The 23709-nt window shown below is 43.8% G+C and overlaps 1 protein-coding gene across 7 annotated transcripts; it reads right to left on the bottom strand.

Annotated features, from left to right (window-relative positions):
- Window positions 1-515: 515 nt before the first annotated feature.
- Window positions 516-23709, bottom strand: LOC146766178 (uncharacterized). Of its 7 annotated transcripts, none has more exons than XM_085591282.1 (4): window positions 13639-23709; window positions 7414-13290; window positions 3390-7181; window positions 516-1440 (listed from the first exon to the last, which is right to left on the bottom strand). In XM_085591282.1, exon 1 carries the CDS (start codon window positions 19661-19663, stop codon window positions 18614-18616), a length of 1050 nt encoding a protein of 349 aa, XP_085447408.1. In that variant the 5' UTR covers window positions 19664-23709; the 3' UTR covers window positions 516-1440; window positions 3390-7181; window positions 7414-13290; window positions 13639-18613. The 7 variants fall into 7 exon arrangements, with proteins under 7 accessions (XP_085447408.1, XP_085447409.1, XP_085447411.1 ...); XM_085591283.1 differs by having other exon boundaries at window positions 7105-7181; XM_085591285.1 differs by having other exon boundaries at window positions 7105-7181; window positions 13168-13290.

Here is a 23709-nt window from a genome sequence, read left to right as displayed (position 1 = left end):
TTGTAGTGGTGGCCCTGTCCTTTGCACAGCTGAAATCCATACCAACATTGACTTTATGGAAGCCACTTGGGTTTGTACTTTGAGAAAAAGAAGTTACACTGTTAGCATGTGGATACTGCTCTGAGGGAGGCAGCTCTTCCTTTGAAGTTTTTAGTTATTTGTAGGTAGGAGGCATACGTTTTCCATCTCTGTTTTGAAAAACTTTATTTGCTGATGAAAGAGTATTTCACATCCTATTGGATTGGCCGAGAGCAACAAGCAGACCCAATCTGACTTTTCAGTAAGTTCAGGAATACCAAATATTGAAAATGTGTAGATGGAACTCCTGCAAAAGTTTGGGGTGTTTTTTGTAGAAGTTGAAATACTTGGAGCCTTCAAGTGTGGCACCAATAACAGAAGGCAAAATTGAAAATATAAAATAAAATAAAAGTTAATCTAAATATATACCCGAAGTTAAAAGGATCAAAGAGTAAATTATTTTTGTGCTTCAAATGCATAAAGTCTTTGACAGAATATAAGCTTAAACTTTAAAATTTTTAATGGCCATTTCTTAGACAGCAGCTTAAGGGACAGTAAATGAAATAAGGTGCAGTACTTTGGGCATTTAATTGTGATGCATCTGCTACTGACTGCAGTTGGATCAGTCCTTGGAGTTCAACTGAACTTGCACTTTCCCCAAGTTTCACTAGATGTCACTAAAAGAATTGAAAAATATCAAAAACTCTCACAGCTAACTCTGAATGAAACGGGCCTTGATTTTTTTCAGGAGTGCATTTTTAACACAGGAGAGCACACATCACACTGAGCATTCAGATAACAGAATCCTGATCTGTTTGCAGTGTAGAAATTACTATACTGTATTAAATCTCACTATTTCAAACTCAAAAGGTTTTAATGTCAACTAAAGTGTTTATCCAGTTTATTTTCTAGGTGGTTGAAAGTACAATCTCCAGTGGCATTTAACAGATCTCACACTGCACCAGGCTGGGAAGGCCAACTTTTGTCTTTCAGCTAGAAAAGCCTAAAGCAAACTGAATTGTAATTCAAATCACATGGACTTGGTTCTTTTGGCCTCACACCTCACCTTCTTTTTTGGCTGTGGGCTCCACAAGAAGCTTGGCTGACTTCCTTGGGATCACCTGTGATGTGCCATTTTATTTGCTGGGATTATGGTGCTTTTGTAAGGAAAAAGCAAAACCAGAATCATTTGCAGTGTTGGAGCTGTCTCATGTGGGGCATTGCCATATTCTCTCTCCATACAAACACCAGAGCATCCTCTTCTTCCTCCTCCAGCAGCCCAGAGCCACCGTGTTCACCCACATCTCCCAGAGCCCAAGGAGTGCTGCTGCAAGGCCCAAAATCCAGCAGCCTCTGTCAGGAGATCCCAGAACAAGCTTGACCTCAGGCAGCCTGAGCATATTATGGCACCTATTCAAGAACCTAAAAAGTAACATATCAGGTTACATTCATAACAAGGAAAACAAGAGGAGAAATTCCTGCTAACATGTGCACTGGGGCCAGGATATTACTTTGGGAATCTCTGTGGTGTTTTGCTTGTTGGAGCTAAATGTGTAAGCTTCACTTGCCAAAAAAACCCCAAAAATAAAAATAACACTTTGGGAAGGCCACACATGGAAAAATGTCAGTGAGATGCCTTTACAGCTTCTTCTCTTACTGGTAAGTTCATTCTGTCTTACCTGAACACAGCAGTTAAGATAGACATTCCCTAACTTTTTCAATACTTTCAAGGTAAAAAAGTTTAAAGCATTTTGTGGCCAATAGCATTTTCAATTCAAGTCAGTAGAAGTCAGGTGGCTGAGCAAGGATGACCCTGACAGGAGGTACAGACACATGGCAGAGACTTTGCCTGTCCTGATGCCTGTTGCATCCTGGAGATCCCACTGCTCCCTATTTTCGGGCAATTGGGCAAAGAATAGGTGGGACTGAATTGCTTCCATGTGCTTGATTACAGGTCTGACACTACATTTCATCATCATCATTCAAATTTACAGCATAGTTGAGAACAAATAATTGTTCTAATTGTTTAATGAATGATGAATTTTAAAAAAACTCTGATTAGTAACTCAAGCCCTCATAACCATAATATTGGAGATGCTGTGTGCAGCAAGGTAAACAAACACACCAATGGGACAACATCAGGACATCTCCAGAGATTTGTCACCAAAAATGCTTCCATTTACAAGATTTTATCACAATTGGGAAATGCAATTCAAGGGTTCATTGGGAGCAGTATCAACATAATCATAAGGATAATACGGAAATACAAAAGATAGGTGTTAATAGCAAGATAGGAGAGTGTGTAATCCTTCAGCCACCAAGTGTACTAAGGAAGTCACTGAAGTGACTGTAGTTTTGTAAAAATGTGAGGAAGACTGGAACTGGAGTCATTAGGTGTGAGCAAAGCACTTTTAGAAATGCTTTTTTCAGTAAGAAGGTGAATCAGGAACCATCCTGTTTGTAAAAACTCCAAAAACCAGAGTAGAATCAGAGTCCTAGGGTGGTTTGGGTCAGAGGGACCTTAAAGATCATCTCTTTCCAACTCCCTGCCTTGGGCAGGGACACTTTGCACTAGACCAGGTTGCTGAGCCCAACCTGGCCTTAAGCATCTCCAGAGAATTCAGAAAAAGCACTCCAAAAGGGAAAACAATAACACACAGACAAGACATCAGAGCCATACTCAGACTGAAACAATCAGAGAGGCAGAAGTTTACAGAAACATAAGGCTCCAGGTTTCCAGCATTCATTAGCACCAAGTTTTTGTGAGCTCCCTTCCCCTTGATCCTAGCTAAAATTGGGGTTTCTAGCCCAAGAAGCAGCATTGATAGGAGCTGCAGGTGCTGGTACTCGAAGATGAGGTCTGCAGTCAGTGCTAACCAGTCACATACTCTGCTCTGTGCTGCTTTTACAGAGGACAGTAATACCTCAAGTTGTAACTGCAACTCAGAAGGAGCAGCATAATTGATAGGCCTGAAGAGTGCAGGTAAGTAGGAGGATTGTATTTATATCCCTGGCATGAAACCCAAAGGGAACCAGGCTATTGCACACTGGCTAAAGTGCTTGAAAATTGCCACCGATCCCTTTTTGTGTCAAGTTCTTCAGAGATTTACTTTGCTCCTCCATAGAATCCCACTTAATGCCTCCACAATTCATGTTTAACCATTATCACTAGCAACCTGCTCATAAATGCTGCTTCCTTGTTACATTCCACAACCAGGAATCAAGGGGAGATGATACCACTGTTTCCTAATACAAAGGAAGGAGCAACGATGTTTCACAGCGCAGCCCATAAAATCCCAACTGTTCCCCACTTTTTCACCAGCCTGGTTAACGGAAGAAATTTGATATTTTTGTACCTTGAAATGACTAACCTTCTTAGGCTTAGGAGAATAAATTAAAGTTGAGTCAAAGTATGCCTCAGCTGCAGCAATGGGCAGATTGATTTGCTTTCCATCTGGGAGATTAAATTCCACTGCCAAAAAAATGGCACCAGCATAATTAGCTGTCAGTCAAGCTGCAAAGAGACAGACTATGTGGGATAATTGAAAGCCCTGCAGCTTCTCATTACATACTACAGTAGCCCTATTTGCAAATTTCCACCTTGAGGAGGTTCTCCCAACATGGTCAGTATTGTACTCATTCCTCCTGGCACATTCTTGTGAAGTGAAACAGGAGTGTTGTGCAGGGATGGATTAATTTTAAGTAACTCGCTTAACCTAAGTTGTTTATAATATATTTGTCAACAGCCCCTGACAGCTCCACTAGACTTTAATTGCAAACAAATCCAAACAGCTAGAAGGAAATTGTGTATCTTCCACTCTGGGTACACCCAGGAGACACCTTTACAGACATAAAAATCACCTCCCTCCCTTTGCCTTTTTTTTTTTTGTTATGTGCTGTCCCTCCCACAGGATCCTCCTATTCAGCAAAATGTAATTCATAATGAATCCATCAGTATGCAATATTACAAACATGTACCTTTCATAAAATAATGAACTATTTTTTCCTCCCGTTTCCTGAGGCTCGAGCATGCTTCAGCGATTGTTGAGTGTACAGGAAAGTTTAGAATCATAGAGGAGAATCACAGAATGGTTTGTGTTGGAAGGGACCTGGTTCCAACCCCCTGCCATGTGCAGGGACACCTTTCACTAGACCAGGTTGTTCAGAGCCCCATCCAGCCTGGCCTTGAGAAACAAGCAGCTCTGATGATCAGCCCAAGCCTTACTGAAGGGTGTCTAGTAATCTTGGTGATGAGTCAGGAGGCAAAAATGGTCCTAAGAGTAAAATATGTTACAGCTGTCACCCTAAAACTATAGGGAATATGTAATCCATATTTTCCCTCTGACTATAACGGGAGTCAGCACTGCCTACACTCTCCTCTTAGGGTGAGATGTAATTTCTGTCCCTCTTCCCCACCAAGCTAAGGAGAATTGGGTCTGTCACTCACCAAGCTCCCAGTTTTAACCAAGGCACAGCTCCCACCGCGGCCGCCCTTCCCTCCCGGGGAGGAGGCAGCCGTGCCCCGCCGCACAGCGGGGCGTTTCCTGATCTCACCTGCAATAATGTCATTTATAGCCATGTCCCGAGGTGGGAGGCATGGGGGAGGCTTCGGGGGCTTCCTTTGCTTTTGGCGGCTTCCAAGTTCTGCGGCGCAGGGAAGTCTGTGGTTCCCACAGAAGAGGGAGCCAGCGCCACACGCCCGGCTGTGAGCTCCGCGCTAATAAAGCCGCACTAATGCACTAATAACTCTTCCTAAACCAGAGCTTTCATTATAAATGTAATTTATGCTCACCTTTAAGAGCACCACAAACCTGAGCCCTCGCACAGCACAGATTTGCCTCCCTGCAGCACTTCCTCAACACTGGGACGCGCTGGTGCGGACTGGGAGCCAAACTGGGAACAGAGCAGGTGCTTCATAAATGGAGTAAAGGCAAAGTAATGAGTTTGCTGCTGTGCTGGGGGAGAAGACTGGGTTGGCACGACAGAATCTGCAGAAAACGGTGTGAAACTATTCCTGATTATTCAGGCTCCATCAGAAATCTAAACACGCCAATCTTCTCCTGTGTCTAGAGGGAGCAAGTCAGGATTTAGCAACAGACAGGTCTCACGCTGGCTTATCCTCATGTATGCTAGGAATGGGAAAATTGCCCCTCTTGTCTGTGACAATGCCCCTTTATGATTTATTAGACGGTCCTCTCTTTTTGCCTCAATTACTCACTTCAAAAGAGGGTGGAAATGGGACATTCCTAGCCCTAATACTAAATGCATGTAGTCAATAAAAAAGAAAAAACACTGAAAAATGTTTAAAGGGAGGGTGCTTAAGTTATTGCAGCCCTTGGGAGCATTAATGTATGTGCCAACAAGTTACTGTATGTGGCTTTAACATGCTTATTTATTCTGCTGTGCAATAAAACTCTCTCTTAAATAGTGCCAAAACCTGTTTGCCATGGCAACCCCTCATCACACATGTGTTCCAGTAGTACTTACAAGCACCTTCTTAAAGAGAAATACACAGCAGGATAAATGTCTTGTGACCTTCAGGGCATTTTACAAAGTTTTAAGTACCCAAGTAAATATTACTTTGGACTGAAATATTTATTCCAGGTATTTTTTTTTCCTTTTTGAGCAACATTAAGCAGTGAAGCAAAGCTTTTTCCTTGCTCACTTCTCCCCAAGTGGAGCTCTAATGACTTGGACAAAGCACAGAGCCTGGTTTTTACCTGGCAGGGCTCAGGTGTTGCCAGTTGGCTGGGGAAGCATGGTAGGGATCAGCTGATCTTCTATAGTTTCAAGTGCACTGCAGCTGTTCCTGGTGTAATTAGTCATCCTTTGTACTGTACAAGAAAATGGATGTTTTTCCCTCCTCCCATCCACACAAATGTTTGCTCAGTGTAGCCACTGGCCTGGAATCCAAGCATGCACATGTCCATAATAAAGCCACTAACACTGGCATTACATTTCCAGTCCTGCAAGTACTCAGGAAGGGCTCAATCCTGGTCTCTTTTAGCACTGCTGTTTAATTTACTGCTGTGCCTTAACACAACTGGCAAGACCAGCTCATTTCCCACATCACTGGGTGATACATCCATGGACTGTGCAGGAAACTGCAAGGAGCAGGTCTGGGTCCTCCTGCTGAGCCTTCCTCCCACACTGCCCTGGTTGCTTCCAGCCAGCAGCTCTCAGCTGGAGGCAGCAGTGAACAGAAGAGCCCTTCCAGACACAAATTCCCAGTGACTCAACAAGCAAAACCTGATTGATAGTGGCCTTTTTAAATCATCATTGGCTGTTTGTGCTGTTGTGCACGAGCAGGACCAGTGGAAGGAGCAAGCCAGGCAGGTTCTGCCCAGAGAGTGGGGCTCCCCCAGGATGGCTTAACCTTCCCTGCCCCTCCCTCCTCATCTGCTTCTCTTTGTGGGGTTCCCACTCCTTTCCTCCCCTTTTCATTTCAAAGAACATTATTTAATATTTCCCAAACCCATCACAGGACTGTAGAGGATGATGAAGTACCTTTATTCCCCAGGTGTGGAGAGGGCAGGGCTGGCTCACTGAACATCAGAAACGGCTGCTGGGGGCTCCTGAGGAGCCACTCCCCAACAGCTGCAAGGGCCCTGCATAACAGCACATCCTGAAAAGCCCCACAGCCCTCCAGCCCCAGTGCCCTCCATCCTGAAGGTGGCACTGCCCAGAGGTGGGTTCATGCTTGGGGCACCCCTGGGGGCATGTCCACTTCACTGAATTCTGATAATAAGATTGTTAGGGGGGAAAATAAGAGATATTTTATTCCTCTGGCATCATATAGAACCACAGAACATTATAAGCCTGAAAACAATAGTAAGATGATCAAGTTCAACCATTAAGCTAACACTGCCAAGCCCACCACTAAATATCATGAATTTTTGCACAATAAAGTTCAGTTTAATCTTTCCAGAAAGAAATCCATGAATATTATCAACCTCTCCTGGGCATGCACTTTCCTCAGAGCTGACAAACCTTGTCTACTCCATTGTCCACCTGAATTCCCTGTCCCAGCCCTGCTGCAGACTGTGGAGGGGAAGAGCTGGTCCCAGTAAGGCACAGGAACATTACCAGATATGGCTGTGCAGACATTCATTCTTGTAGCCAGCTCCAGGGAAATGCTCCCTCCAGCACCCAGGAAAGAAATCCTAGAAAGCACCAGAAAACAGTTGTTTTAAAAATAAATAGATGTATATAAAACAAGAAAAGAAAACAGTGTATTCTTAATGCTCCATTATTAACGGTGCTCAGGAAAGGATTTTCTGCTTTACTGGAGCATGTAACAGGCTTAAATAAGAATCCCTACCAGAATATAATTTTGTAATTATGCAGATAATTTTTTTTCTTGTAATGATAACATGAACACTCAAGCTACATTACTTGCACATTTCTGTAAATAGCAGGGATGTCTCTCAGGTTGCACTTCCATGAAGACCACAAGCATGTCACCCTGACAAACCACAAATCATTTAAGACTCCAGGCATTTAATAGTGCTGTCCTGTTGGTTTTAGTGAGGCTTTCAGCTACTGGCTCCTAGCAGGATTCCTGAAGCAGTTGTGCCAGGCAGAAAGCTGATTTCCCAGCCCTATGTTAATTAATTAACTATTTCAGCACCAACCCAGGTGCATCCTTTAATGCTCAGTGAAGCCTGTAGAGAGCCAACCAACCTGAGGGCTGTTCTGAAATGCCTCAGTTTTACTCTTTATCTCACAAAACAACAATACCACACCTAGAAATAAATAAATCATAGAATGGTTTGGGTTGGAAAGGACCTTAAAGATATCCCATTCCACAGCCTGCCATGGGCAGGGAACCCTTCCACCAGACCAGGTTGCTCCAATCCCTGCCCAACATGGCCTTGGACACTTCCAGGGATGGGGCAGCCACAGCTGCTCTGGGGACCTTGTGCCAGGGCCTCACCAACCTCATGCTGAAGAAATACCCTCTTTTTGTCTTCCTCATTTTCTCAGTGGCTAACAGAGAATATAAACACAGCACTTGCACGCCTGCAGCTGTGACAGGACATAACTCAAAAATTCCAAATGTACAGAAATAAAGTCTAACAGCTCTGTACAGTAAGTGATTCCTTCTGGCAAACTGTGACACACTTCTATGGTATCACAGCAAATATATGTTTTACTGCTCTGGCAGTGGGATCGATCCCTTCCACAGTAAGCGTTTAAACAGATACATGCTTTGCTGGAGAACTGTTTTGGGGTCAAATCCATGAAATTTCAAATTTGTGCTGAAATGTCTAATTATGAACACTTCTGTCATGTCTTACAGCTTCCTAAATCCCAACTGGAAAATATCTTTATTTTATACTGGTGTCATCAGACAAACATATAAAGTTCCATTTATTGAGCTGCAATTTTGCAGTGCATTTGCAAAATTCAGAAAATATGTTAATGCTTGATTCCTCCAAAAGGCAGGCACAGAAAACACACACTGATCTACTTGCGCATGTGTTTATAATTATTTTTGTACATTACTGTGTCCAAATAGCTGTTAGAAAAAAATCCAGGCTAGTGTGGATATGTTTAGTTTTACCCCAATGTCCATAAATGCATAAGAAATCTCTGCTGCCTAGAGACTTCTGAAAGCCTCATTCTAGCTGGAATCAAATATCAGGAATGATACCTATTACTGCATCCCCCTTGCCTGCTCCATCATAACTTGGAGGCATCACAATATTTTGTGTCATTACATAGTGCTGGAGGCATGAAAATTCTCTGGGCTGATTAGCATCCTGGAATTTCTCACACAAGCACCTAATCCATTGGAAAGGACTGTTGGGTCTCAGCTGATCACTCATTTGTCTCACTGAAACACTATGAGTCCATTTTAAGAGCTTTTTTATAGACTCGTATAAAGGAGAAAGTGAACTTTTTAACATGTTTGCACTTCACTAAGTCAATACACATAAAAAGAAGTACAACTGGGGTTCCTACATGGATATACAGCCCAGAAGTGCTAAGCTGGTAAAGAGATACAGCTACTAGCTAGGCAAGAGATTAACTTTATTTATTTCCTTTTCTTCAATTTGCTAACTTCTTCCAAAAGATGCAAGGAGCATCCAGGAATGTGACAGCAGGATGAGTCAGATCCCAGACTCCCCAGACAGATGTTTTACCCAGGACGTTTATATGTGAATTTTTTTCCCCCTTAAATAATTTTCTTGGAGCAGTCTGTGTTACTCTGCGAGTTGTTTTGCTGTTGCTTCTCTGTCCTTTGAATGCCAAATCCAAAAGCAGAGCAGGATTCCCAGAGCACTGTCATTCCTGTCTCTACAGAGCCTTACATACAGCTCAGCACACACAATCCCCATCCCAACAAGCTTTTCTGGGAGCACTTTGCCCAGTTACCTGACAGGAGCAGCAGTGAGGATTAAGGGGCTGTTTCTCCTACATGAAAAACTGATGCACTTGTCCATCCTGCTGCCTAAATATCTAGCAGTAGTTCATAAAGCATGGTGGGGTGTTTGACCATCCCAATTTACTGAGAGCTTCTCCTTCTCCCCTGCTTGTTGTCCAGATTGTTCCCACACCATTGTGAAGGTCTGAATCATGTGAGAGAGAAGAAAATCAAGTTCTCTGCAATGGCAGTGTTGGAGGCACTTCCCCCCTCTCTGATGCCTGTGAGATGCCAAGAGAAAGAATCTCAGCAGCTGCAAGATGCAGCAAACAAAAGAGACTTTTTTTTTTTAAATAGAAACCATCAGTACCAATACAGTTGTCTACTGTGCTTTGCCCAAGTGAATTTTTATTAAGCTCTGTAAAACTTTCCAAGTCTGAAACTTTAAAAACTTTTTTTTCTGTTTAAAATGAAATTTAAAGTGGCAAGTTTTATTAAAAACTAATGTTAAAGCAAGAGCATAGCCAAGAGAATCACTGAGATAAATAATGTTATCAACTATCATTTAAACATCTACATCTTCAATAGTCATCCAAAACCTGTCAGAAGGAAGACAATCAGGATCTCCCAGCCAGATGGCTGAAACAGCACCAGCCAGCCTTTCCCATGGATAACTGCCTCCTTCACAGTCTAACTTCCAAAATGTTCACAAATCTCTGACAAAGTTTAAAGAAAAATGCTTGATCCAAAATTAATGGCATTGGTGCAGTACCACTGATTCTCAGTTTGCAAGAACCTGGGTGGCATTCAGGAAAGGACCAGAAGAAAGTACGAAAAAAGAAGAAAAGAAGATAAGCAAACAGAGATTCAGAAAGTCCAGTTTTATACAGAAAAGAAGAACCGTCACATCAGCAACACAATCAAAGTGAAATTTGCAAGTTATCTTGGATGATGTTTTAGTTAAAGCTTTTCCAGGTTGGGGTGAGGTTTTTTGTTTTCTTGAAAAGTACAGACATTAGCCCAAGCCCTCTGAAGGGTGATGAAAGCCACCAAATTCCCAGCCATAGCCCAGCATTATCTTTTCCTAAAAATATTGCCCTCGGCTTTTATTTGACCAAAAAGTTGAGAACATTCAAACCAGAGTGAACCACAGGCTAGAAACAATGCTCATTAGAAACAGCCTCAAATTATATGTATATTTGTATACTGTGATCCTGAAATTATATAACAATAATTCTTCTTGGAAGAGAATCTTCCTGGAAACAAGGGCAGAAATTTATGCTGCCCTCTCGTTTCTGACACTACATTGAGAAATACCCTGGCAATTCATGGTTTATTACCATGAAATGAAACTTTAAGGGAGGAGATCTGTCAGGGAAAGCAGCTACTGGATCAAAATAAATACACACAACAGAGGAAAAAAGAGTTCACAGCCAAGTCTAAAACCTGAGGGAACCCAACTCTGCCCAGCTCCACAGGTTTAATGCAAGTAACTTATTGTAATAGCCATAACTGTATCAAGGGCATAACTGCTGCTTAAAATAACCCAGAGAATCAAGCATTCATACTGGGATAAAGCTGGACCTTCATGGTGGCAGCATTTCCATTTGTAAAATGGGGATGTAAAGCAACGGGGACCCACCAGAGCCACGGCTGTGCTCTGCCAACAGCAGCCAAGATTTCCGGTCCCAGGCCAGTTTGCTGGGGAGGATTAGGGATGAGCAGGGCTGGGGATGACAGACATAGTGAGAGCAACCCAACACAGCCCCCAGAGCATGTTCAAACACACCAGCATCAGCTGTCAGATGTAAAAGGAGGTTGAGAGCACTGGCATGCAAAGTATTTTCTCCAAGTCTACACCAAACTACAGTCTTGAAGGGAAATCTTGATTTCTGTCTCTATAGTTCATAATCAACCTCATGACCCAGGAATTAAGGGAATCTTGAAATAATTGCAAGCTTCTTGTGTAACTAGGGAATTTGTTTTTCATTCCTGCTCTCCAACAAAAATTTTTCACTCTTCAGCTTCTACATGGTCCCACACCCTTCCCAACAACAAGGTCATTAAATTTTGATCCCAAAAGGATGTGAAGAACAAAAGGACATCAAAGTTTTTGGGTCAATTCATGAATGCAGGACAGCAAGCCATATACAAGTATTGTTTGAGTTTTCTACTGTTCCCCCTGACTCCCAAAATTCTCTGAAAGACCTGGTAGAGCTCATGTTATGATGGGCAATTTGACAAGAATCTGAAATATGTCCTATCCAAAATACAGTCTGACACACAAGTGGTCTAGGCAGCAAACACAATGTTTGCCCATATGCTATGATTCTATGAACATGTGGAGTAGTATAAAATGAGATTTTGAAATGCTTTGGAGTTTAACTTCATTACCTCACTCAGTGCCTCGTTAGCTAGGTCTAATTTTAATCAGCCAGCAGTCCTAATTGAGCAGAGCTGTCTTCCAAGGGATAGTGGGAACAACACCAGTGTCCCATCACATTTATTCAAGGCACAGCATTCCTGGAGTGCCTGTCATTCCACAGGCTTTGTTTCAGAAACCACGGCAGTGTGGTTTTACCCAGCTCTGGTGGGTACAGAGATCCATTTCATCATAGTTCTCACAACAGGACTGTGGAGATCCACGTTTCTAAGCAAGATCACCATGACTGCTCCCATCTCACAAAAAGGTGGGAAAAGAAAGACATGTCACAGATTTTGGGGCAAAATACTCAGGCCTTTCAGTATTAGGACTGTTGATTGAAAGACCTCTGATTTTTTATTAGCTCTAAGAGGTAATTTTTTCAAGCACTTTCTTAGTCCTTTATTAAGACAACTTATTTCCTTTTAATTAAGAAGCCAGTGGTCTTCTGAAAGATAAACAAAAGGGAGGGAGACCCCCAGCCAAGTGAACAGGATCCACTCTGTGATATGCAGTTTGTGCATGGTTAATGGATGTTGGGCATTAATATTTCTTACCCTTTTGTCTGTGTTCTCTGTAATAGAAACCCCTGTCTAGACTGAGTGGCTACTACAAGTAATCCCAGTAATATCCAATAAAATCACTCTGAAATGTGATAGCTATAGTTATCAAGGAGCACCAGGATTAACTTGATTGATTGAACAATGGACTTCTGGTTTTTAACATGATCTATATGTGTCCCAAAAAAAATTCAAAAATATACATAAGGTTGTAAAACCTTCAATGCTGGGCAACTTATCATAGTCTGTAAGTGTACTGACACACCCTGAAAGGAGAGGGATTAGTGCTGCTCCAAAATTAAAGGGAAAATGGCAGTGGTCATAAAGAAATACTTTCACTTAACCAACTTCTGCAAGGACAGGCACATCACCTTCTCACTGACAGCCAGCAAACACAAACATAGATACTCAATCTTTGCTTGAAAGTCCTCTGCTGAAAATGCTGCAAAAATCATCATTTATGGCTCAAGTCTGACCATGAAAACCACCTGCTTTTCCTAGAGTGGCCTCTGAAGTGTCTCAATAAATACATCTTTCATTGAAGAAGGTGAATTAGACTCTTCCAAGAGGTATGAGACCACATGGAATGCATTTGTTGAATTTACATAAGTAGCAAAATATCTAAGTCCAGGTGTAGAGCACCATCCACTTCTATGAGCCCACAATGGCTTTCCTGCTGACCCAGGTGTACAGCTTGCATCCAGCACTCTGCTTTGAGCTTGGTTAGTTTATGGTGGGATATCTGATCTGTCTGGAGACTAAATCACATCAGTGGATAATTAATTAGTTAGAGGTACCTTGAACCAAAACTCTTGCACTCATTTCCAGCTCTGCTCAAAGTCCTCTTTTTGAATTTGTTCAAAACCTTGAATTCTTTGCAAGGGCTGATATGAGTCTGGAAATGAGAAAAATGTTCCTGTCTAGAACAAAAGATAGAACATTCAATTACTAAATGCATGCTTAAGTTGGAGATTAATAACTTCTCAAACTATAAAAGTATGAACCTTTAGGAAAGTTGCTCAATAAACCAGTTTAATCTAAGGAATCCCCATCCAAAGAACTGCATTTTGTTTCTAGAGTTCATCATCAGTTCCCAGGAAATTGGAAGGAAACTGTCCTGAGTTTGCAGCAATACTGACACCAGGAATTTCAGTGAGGCACAATCTCTTAGGAATGGGTTTTGAATGACCTGGCAGCAAGATGGGGTTTTGCTCATCTGTGGTATACCAAAAAACAACATGTCTGCAAAGGAATAGAAAGCTACTAACCATAACAAATTCTTCTGATGTTCAGGTTATTTCTGCACCAGATGTGCAGTCACACAAAGCATTCAGGCACTGTCTCATACTGCAGCAAAAAGAGCTTCCTTCCCCAGTACCTCTGCCTTCCCTTTTATAGTGCACCTGTGGATCACATTTCCCTGGCTTCCTGCATTAAAATGGCAGAACAGGAGGTCAGGTTTGTTTGAAAAAACAATTAAAGGAGCTCTCCCTGTACTGCCAGTTGTTAAGTAGCTCAGCCTTACTCACCTGGGACTGGCCTACTGCAGCAAGGCTGCTTGTTCCCTTTGTTCCCGCAAGTAATTCAATTTGAGCAGGGAAGGAAAGGGAATTACAACCAAAAGTCATTCATTCACTAATAATTTTTGGTTTTTTCTGGTGGAAACATTCTTATTGCTGCAAGCTCAGCTGTACCCACTGCCTAACTTTGCTCAAATTCCAACCAAATCCAACATTTAAAATAAGCAAGAGATGAACACTTTCAATCACTTCCCATCCACCAGCCACTATGAAGCTCTGGCAGTTTCTTAGAGAAGGATATGGTCCATGTCTAGCAAAACATGGTTAAAGAGCTTGCTTTGCTGACCTGACATTGAACCTTTCCCTGAGCTGTTCCCAGTGCAGGAAAATATTTGTTTTATTACAGCCCTGCAGAGCTCATCCCAGTCCAGGCACTCAGATTAAGACCAAATGTGTTGAGCTTGCATTGGGTGAAGTTATGATATCTGCATTTGGGGTTTTGTCTTTTTTGTAGATGCTGGTGGTGCTGAAAGGACACAAAATAAAAGAATTGCAATAATAACAGCAGTCATGGCAGCATGTGGGTTCTGTTGGGGACTTCATAAAGGGGATAGCCCTATCCTGTGTCAAATGTTGTTTTCAAAGTCTTATGTAACACAAGTCTCCTGAATCCTAAGAAATTCCTTTTACAAGGAAATTCACGAGGCTCTCCTGGCTGGCTGAGCAGCATCAACCTTCGAGTCTGAGCTTACATCAGCTCCCTGCACATCACAGACCTCTCCAGACCCAGCTTGGCAGCACCAGCAGCCACCCCAACACCAGCAGGGACATGGAGGAGGGAACCTCTCCCCAGCCAAAAGGGAAAGGTGTTGAGGTGGGGAGAGGTCACAGGGCACTTTTGTCTCCAGGCATAACCCAAATCTGATCCTGGGAATCCTGCAGCGCGAGAGAAGAGACCATCAGACCTGCACTGAGACCCAACTCAAGGGTGTCCATACAGGCACCAATGAACCATGCTCATTTATTTCTGATTTCCACTGCATTAACAGCTATTTCAAATAGCAGTGAGACAACTGAAATCTTGTGGGGTTAGACACTGATGAAACCATTAAGGAGTTTTCTCACCGAAATTTCTAAGTAATCCATGTTCTCATAGTAACAGAAAAATCCCTGTTTAAAATATAGTTGCAAATATCCTGTTTCTTTTTATTGCTGAGTTGATATATCAGACCTGGGATATGAGATATATGATATTTCCATTACAACCATAATGTCTCTTTGGGACCTATATGGTGTCACTGTGTATTACTAGACTTCAGGAGTGATCCTGAATACAAGGATTTTGTTTACTAAAATATCACATATACCAGTCCCCAATCCTTCTATTGTATTATGAAGAAAATGAAAACTAATGAGAAATAAATGCTAATTCCAATATTTTAAAGCCCAAGTGTAAATTTCCACCTTTAGAAAACATGGTAGGGAAAGGGGAGGGGGGGGAGGAAGAAAGTGTGCAATCATAAGTTCTTTTATCTGATCACAAGAGAAATGCCAAATTAATAGCATGAGGGTTTATTAATGTCTCTGGGCTTGTTTCTGAGACTGTGTGAAAGGAGCCTTTATGAAGGAGGCTTTATTTGAAGACGCACCCCAGTTCTCACACAGTTTTCCAAAAGTGTAACAACAGATCACTAGTACAGAAACAGAGATCTGCCCCAGTATTATCTGTCCATCTATTTGAAAGCAGCTTGAGAGGCAAGGAAGGGTTGTGAGGTGCAGATGTTATCAATTAGCCAAAGTTAACAAAACAACTTCAAACCACAGCAGTTGTTCCAGCTGAGCAGGCTGAGGTTTGAAGTGGGCATTGAGCTGTGGCTGTGTGCTCACTGCTTTTGTATGTGCTGATAGGAAACCAGTCAGACCACAGCTGTGAAACCCCAGCTTTGGGACCCAGACCCTCACTTTCAAATCCAAGGGGCAGCAAACAAGGCTTGTATTGCAAAGGATGCACAGTCCTAAGGTAAAAATCACAGCTAGAACACAGCAGGGCTTGTAAAGTGGTTATTGATGAACAAAGTGAGAGAGAGACAAAAGTAAACCCATTTATGTCATAGCAAAAGCAGCAGTGACATGAAGGTTATGTAAATTGCTATTTAAAATAATTCCTTCAAATCACGACAGGTAAATATGTGGTTAAGGATGACCAAGTCTAGAAATAAAGAGAAAATGTGCTTGTTCTACACCTTGAAATGCCACTGGGTGAGGTGCAATTGCACAAAGTACACAGATATTTGCAAACCCTGCTTCATCTTTGGGCCATGCTGAACCCTCGGCACCATCTACTGATCACCTGCTAGAACATCCAAACTCTGGCAGATGGAAAATCAGGGATTTGTATTTCCTACTGGCAAAAAATAACAGATGTCCAGAGCACAGGAGAGCCAAAGAACCTTCCTTCCCTAGGACAGAACTCCCAGCCTGTGTCTCTCTGTCGGTTATTTAATGCAGTTTGTGGCCATCTCAGCAGGTCCATCACCTCCAAGCAAACGTGGTGCTGAAATCCAGCCTGTGGATGCTCCCAGGTGCACTGAAGTGACTGCACTGGCAGCTGCCAAAGGCACTGCAGGTTCCAGAGCAGCCTGAGGACACTGCAGGATAGAAGGGCAGTGTTTAAAGCCTGTTGGAACAGGCAGTGGTGCTTCCTGTGGAGCCTCCATGGCCTGAGCAGAAGCTGTTCATCACCTCTGCAAGGAACATTCATCCAGACTGTGTTTCTGACCTACTTCTGCAAAAGTCAAAGCAGAGTCTAACAAACAAGTAAGCTCAAGATAAATACAACTTGCCTGCAAAGTCATGATGTCTTGATTGTGACAAGCCTCCTGGGGTTGTCCTTGGCCCAAAATCTTGCGTGGGAGACAAACACATGGTGGTGTTCAGCCAACAAGACTCCGTGGTGACAAGACCACAATGCAGAGCTAACCAGGGAGAGAGAACCAGGGCTACATGGTTGGAAGCAATAGGAGGCCAGAGCAACCAAGGGCAGCTGAGTAATTGATCTTACAACAGTTAATTAAAAAATCAGTGTGATTCAGAAGAGTGCAGCCAGAGGTTTATAAGGCAGTGTGCTGTGGAGGGCGTGTGTTGGCATGGTTTAAAAGAAATAACAGCAAGAAATAAAACATTCTCTAACCCTGAAGTGACAAGAGAGAAACAATAAAAAGTTGGTGTACCTGCAGTTCGTCAGTGAGCTCTACAAATGGGAGTGAAAGACTTGGTTTCACTGCCTTGGAGCACAGAGCCATCCCTTTGTTTCCGGGAGTCCTGCATGACATGGCCACCAGCCCAGAGCTGCAGCATCCCTGGGGTGCTGCTGGGGCTGCGATTGCCTGGTCAGAGCCAAACACTGCCTCCACTGAGTTAACTGCAAGTGGTTGCACCAGCAGGCAAGCAATTTGAATGAGGTCTGAGTCACACAGCCATGGCATCTGGTGCACAATTCCTTGCAGAAAAAAGGGCTGAGAGAGGCCCAGCCTTGTCTCCTGCTATCACAGGCACCGTGTTGTATAATCCCCTCCATAAACAGCAGCAGCTGTAGGAGAAAGGCCTGGGATGGCTGAGGATGCTGAAAGTGAGGTGTTACAGGGTCCTGAGTCAGGGGGATTGGGAGTATGTGAGGAATGCAGCTATGTGCTGTTCAGAAGAGCAACATAATATTTTATTAATGAAGCTGGAAAGTCATACATCCAGGGAAACACCCAGACCTTAATTATACCAGAAAGGCATCAGGGTAATGCAGTACTTACTTTCTACTTCTGGCCTTGAGTTCAGAGAATTGTTTTCTTCTGTTTCAACATTTGGTTGAGTACAACATGCCAGCAGGAGAGAAAAAAAACTGGTTCCCATTCCTGTGAGTACTGTGTCTGGTTTAAATCATGAGAGAAGGAGACTTCTAATGAGGCTGATTCATATAATGATGTATTTTACAAGCTATTCTTAGCAGATTCACTGCAATATGTCATTCTTTATGTACCATGAGAGATATATGAGCACACGAGCTTATGAAGGGTGGGGAAGTCTCTGAATAACTGGCCAGTTTTGCACCTCATGTGTAGGAGAAGGGGAAGTTCACACAGACTATTGCTTCCAAACCCTCCAGACCTCAGGTCAGCTGTGAACTCCGCTCCAATAAACCCCAGCATTACAAGACTCGTGTCTTAAAACTTATTTCCAAGGAAGTGTCTCATTTTATTGCAACACGAATAGGAGACTCTAAGGTAATATTTACTTTGGTTTACATTTCATAAAAAAAGAAGACTGTAATTTCATGGAGGCTCTAACAGAAATTCCTCTTTCCATCCAAGCGGAAGAAATCATGCTCAGGACCTTTCCCCAAGGGCACAAGGAAAGCACATTAACATGGCAACTCCCACTTTGCTTTATTTGTGAGTTACCCTTGCAGGAGGATGAGGCTGGAATTGAGACAAGCTATAAGTGGGCTAACAGGCCAAAGCCTGTGACATTAAGGGGTAGGCAAAGATGCTGAGAGGATAATCCCAAAGATGCAGCTCTCCAGCTGATGAGAATCAGAGCAGGCAATAATCATTGAGATTCTCGCCTAGACAGAAGGTAATCGCAGGGGCTGTCAGCACAAGGGTGCAGTGCTTACTGCAGTTCTGCCTGTCACCCCTGCCACTGCTGACCTTCCCAGCACTGTTTTAGGATGCTAGAGGAGGGGCTGAGGCCCTTTGAATGGGCTGAGGGATGAGCAGGAGGCCTGTCCGGACCAGCAGTGGAAGATAAAAGACGTGAGGGGGAAGCAGAGCTGCTGCAGCCGCAGGAGCTGCTGGAGCCCAGGAGAGCGCAGGAACTCTCCCCGTGAGGCTGAGGCAGCTCTGGCCAGGTGGGACTGGGGCAGTGCCACTGCCACTGCCACAGGCACTGCCACTGCCACAGGCACTGCCACTGCCACTGCCACAGGCACTGCCACTGCCACAGGCACTGCCACAGCCACAGGCACTGCCACAGCCACTGCCACTGCCACAGCCACAGCCACTGCCACTGCCACAGCCACGGCCACAGCCACAGCCACAGTACAGCCACAGCACAGCCACAGCCACTGCCACAGCCACAGCCACAGCACAGCCACAGTACAGCCACAGCACAGCCACAGCACAGCCACAGCCACGGCCACAGCCACAGCCACAGTACAGCCACAGCACAGCCACAGCCACAGCCACAGCCACAGCCACAGCCACAGCCACAGCACAGCCACAGGCACTGCCACAGGCACTGCCACTGCCACAGCACAGCCACAGCCTCGGCCACAGCACAGCCACAGCCACAGCCACAGCACAGCCACAGCCACAGCACAGCCACAGCCACAGCCACAGCACAGCCACAGCCACAGCACAGCCACAGCCACAGCCACAGCACAGCCACAGCCACAGCACAGCCACAGCCACAGCACAGCCACAGCACAGCCACAGGCACTGCCACAGGCACTGCCACTGCCACAGGCACTGCCACAGCCACAGCCACAGCCACAGCACAGCCACAGCACAGCCACAGCCACAGCCACAGCACAGCCACAGCACAGCCACAGCCAGAGCACAGCCACATCCTGCCAGCGCCCAGCTCTGGGACCCGGGGACGCTCGCACAGGTGAGCGGCTCCTGGCAGCCCCGTGTGCTGCTCCGGGCCCTGCTCCAGCCTTTCCCCCAGCTCTGACAGAGAACCTGAGCTCTGGCATGGGCAGCTGGCGCTGTCCCCTCATGGGCTGCCAATGGACCTCCTCCTCCTCCTCCTCCTCCTCCTGGCCCGAGGGGCCACCAGAGAGGGATCCAGGCTGCTGCCAGCTCCGTCTGTGGGGACCAGGGATGGAGCCCAGGCCCAGAGCATAGCTGCTCCCTGCTGCTCGCCTGCAGACCAGCCCTCCTGGATTTCTTAAGGGCAGGCTTCCCTTACTTACTAATTTTCTTAATTTTTTGTGGCCTCATCGATGACTTAGCCATAACACCAGAGTCAGCCACCAGCTGCTGCCTATTCCCACGGTATAACCTGCCCCTTCACTGTCTTTCCTTAAATGTAATATGTGGTACATTTGTGTCTGGTACTTTCTCTTGTTTCTGCAATTGAAATTTTATCCGTTCATGGAGTGCCCAAAATTCTGCAGAGACACTTGGCCTGAATACTCATTTCATTGCTGAAAGCCAATACTGCTTTAACAGATGCAGTAAAATTGTGAGAATCTAAAGTTCACTTTTCTTCTTTAACTACCCCAGATGAAAGAAGTCCACTCCACACAGCTGAATGCCTCTCTTGTGTGCTGGCACATGAGCTTTAAAGATGTTCTGGTAGTTTTCAGTCCTCTGTGCTGCTGGAGTATTTTTGACCAGATCCTCAGCTGGAAGAGATGGATGCAGCTATGCTGCAGCCAGCACAGCTATGCTGATTTATACCCCCAGGCATACTTTTTAATGTGTAGTTATCCTTAGAAAGTAATCACCAGGCTCCCTCAAGCTGATTCCTCATGACTTGCAACTGCAGTTTCAAACAGTGCTATTCCTGAACCTGGGTACCCCTCCCACACTGGGTAGGAATCTGTCCAAGGCAGGAAGGAATCTGGACCCACACCAGTGGCAAATTCCCAGCCTCTACACAAAGTATCCTTCATCCTTAGACATGCTTGACTGTATAATTATTGTATTGCCTTGCACAATTTCAAACAACATTTCATGACACAAAAACCTCCAGACCAAGCTGTCAAATTATTTGCATTGCAATAATTAAAAAAATACAAAATCTGTCATTTCTTCACCTCAGGGAAATGAAACCAGAATGAGCCAAAGCTTTAACACTGCACACCATGTCTGTACCCCACGTCTTTAGATTCTCTTTCAAAATCATTTCTGCCATGTGAGTTAGACCAGTTCAGAGCAGTTCCCTTCTGCATTTGGAGCAGTCAAACACCCTGTTGAGATGTTAGGCTCTGTTTAGTGTACAGAAATCACAGCCCTGAGTTGCAGGGCTATCCCCATCCAGCAGTACAGCCCCTCTGCTTTCGGCCGACCTTGCAGGTTTGTTACCATTTGAAAACAATTATTTTCCCCTGACTTGGCATTTTTGGCTCCTACCCAACTCCTTGTGGGCACTTTGGGATTTATAGTCAGAGCTTCTCAAAGGAACAGTTATCTTGAAAATTGAAATTATACCCAAAAGGCTAAAACATATCTTTCAGCTGAGTGTGGCTTTCCCTGAAAGAAGTGCTTCATATGGATCTAGACAATTCATTTTCCTGCAATGTAGGGGTTGCAGGGATACCTAAGGGAAGATTGGGCTGAATGTCTCTTACCACCAGGGGCTTGACAATAGCAGTACAATTTACTTCTCTTCTGAGATGATTTACGTAGCAGACAAGCGTGAATCAGATTTTCTGACTGAATAATTTTGTATGAAGAAATAATGTAAAATAAAGTAATTTAGCTGGTAAGTAAAGGTAATAAACATTTTTAATGCTCACAAGAGAAGGAGAGAGGAAGACCCAAGAATTATGACCAGAACTAGGTACCACTGAAGCCTCTAGCTCCCAGAGAGGGAGACACTGAAACACAAAGATCCCAACCCTGGCAGCCTGTCTTCCACCATGCACCACGAGGCTGCTTTGCCAATGGGAACACAGAGAATGGGAGCTCAGCACAGAATTACCTCAGCTGTACCTGCCCTCCAGACTGTAACCAGGATCTTGCATGCTGTATGCTGCTAAAAATGATTGTCTGTAGTCCAATGGACATCTGTATCCCAAACTTCCTGGCTAGTGTTTAGCTGTAGGGAAACCCAAGCAAGCTGCTAATTTTGAATAGAGGGAACTGTTCCTCCTAAACTGTGAGATTCCAGACTTGAGATTGGTGCCATTTCCTCAGCCAAAACTTTCCATTCCTTGGTTTCAAAGGTGACTATTTAATAGATAAAAATAGAAATAAAGTGATGTCAGTGTTTATCTTGCAGTCACCTCTTACTCAGGGCGGTCAAGACATCTTTGAATCATTCCTCACAAACACATAGCAACAAAAACAATAAAAAAACTGCAAAAAATTTCCATGTTTCAAGTGTACAGAACTTCTTTCCTGGGGTAAGGCCTCTAGCACCTCATGCTGTTCTTGATTTTTATAGCTGTGGAAGGAAAGATGTTAAGCTTAAGGTTTGGAATTTGTTCTTTGATCACTAGTTATGTCATACAGTAGGGTGTGCCAAGTGGAACTTTCTACAGTCTTCTTAGAAACACCCTTGTACAGATTCCCGAAAGACCTGGACCTCAGCCTGGCACATTTCAGACTTGCTGATTTCTGAAGTTAAAAAACAAAAAGAAGCAATGCCTCTAGCAGCACTTTGGGATGTTTTTGGTACCCAGCCTTGTCATGTAGCTTGTTCATGGTGCAGTCAGCTGGATGGCCTTGGTCAGGACTCCCAGTAAGGCTCCCCCTCACATTTCTGCCCCCTTGTTATGACCCACTCATTTAACAGGAGACAAATATTTCAGTCATCCCCCAAGTCTGGTTTCTGCAGTTGCAATATCTCCCTGAAGTGTTGGTTTTCACCTGCTTGTTAATAAAACATGCAGGTGACTGTGCTAAAAGGAAGTGAACCCTCTCACCTTTTCACTGCCACTGAAATGTCAGCAATATTTGGTAATGACTTGAGCACAAAACAGATGAACTGAATGTTTTGTGTGATTTGGGTCAGTGTGACATTGAGGGTCATCATGATCTGGAATGGAAATGGTAGTTGACTAAAGAGGGTAACAGGAAATAGAATAAATGAAATAAATTAGTATCCACATTGAGATTAAAAATTATTTTCAAGGCTCTGTCATTGGATGAGTTTATTCATTTGCAATTAAATGAGCCTTTTCTCTCTCCATTAACAAAAATATAATATCCTTGTAGCTGTTACAGAAAAAAAAAAAAAAACATAGATCAAGCTCACCTTTACATAGGTATTTAACAACCTGTATTCTGTTATAACAGGTGGCCACAAGGAAGAAAGCTGGGACTACTGAACTATAACCTTCATGATGCTCTACAGGTGTCAGGGGAACATGATCTGGGAAAATACTCACTTAGGAAAATTGATCAGAGACAGGGGCTGATATGAGTCAACACCTCTGCCTTCTGCAGGGCACTCAGACTTACCCAAGCAGGTGCATCAAATGGAGCTGAGCCTGCCTGTTTTACAAAAAAAATCATCCTGCTCACATTTAGCCATACTTCATCCTGGGGAATAATTCCTATCATTCCTTCTTTTGGAATTCCAAAGAAGGAATGATAATTTATTGTTAATAATTTATTATAATGTATTAGTTATTTCTCCACACATCAATGTCTGAATGATCTCCCTGGAAAGCATTCCTCACAGGAGTGCCATCCTGCCAGGACCCTGCTTTGACTTATGCCAGTGCTACCTGCATGAACTGATCCCATGGAAGTGTCTGCAGTTCCTTGGGAATCCTTTCCCATCTGAGAGATTGTCATGAAAAAACTGTTAGTAAATTCTGTTTACAAGTGGATAAAACTTTTTCCTTAAAGAAAAGTGAAACCACAAGCAGGATAAGAGGGTCAGAGGAAAATTCCTAACCCTGGAATCCAATGCACTTTAGAATAAAATACGATAAATTTGCTTAGTGAGTGACAGCAGCACTTGGTAGGAATGCAGTTGTAGCCCTTCATTTATCAGAGCTGTGCTTTGCCTCACATCTTTATCAGACAGATTTCTCTGCAGAGCTTGGCTACATCATCATTTGAAAAGCTCCCATAAAAATGCAAA

The sequence above is a fragment of the Lonchura striata genome, chromosome 13, assembly GCF_050655825.1.
Source record: "Lonchura striata isolate lonStrDom1 chromosome 13, ASM5065582v1, whole genome shotgun sequence".
Lineage (NCBI taxonomy): Eukaryota > Metazoa > Chordata > Aves > Passeriformes > Estrildidae > Lonchura > Lonchura striata.
This window is presented reverse-complemented; position numbering and strand designations above follow the sequence as displayed.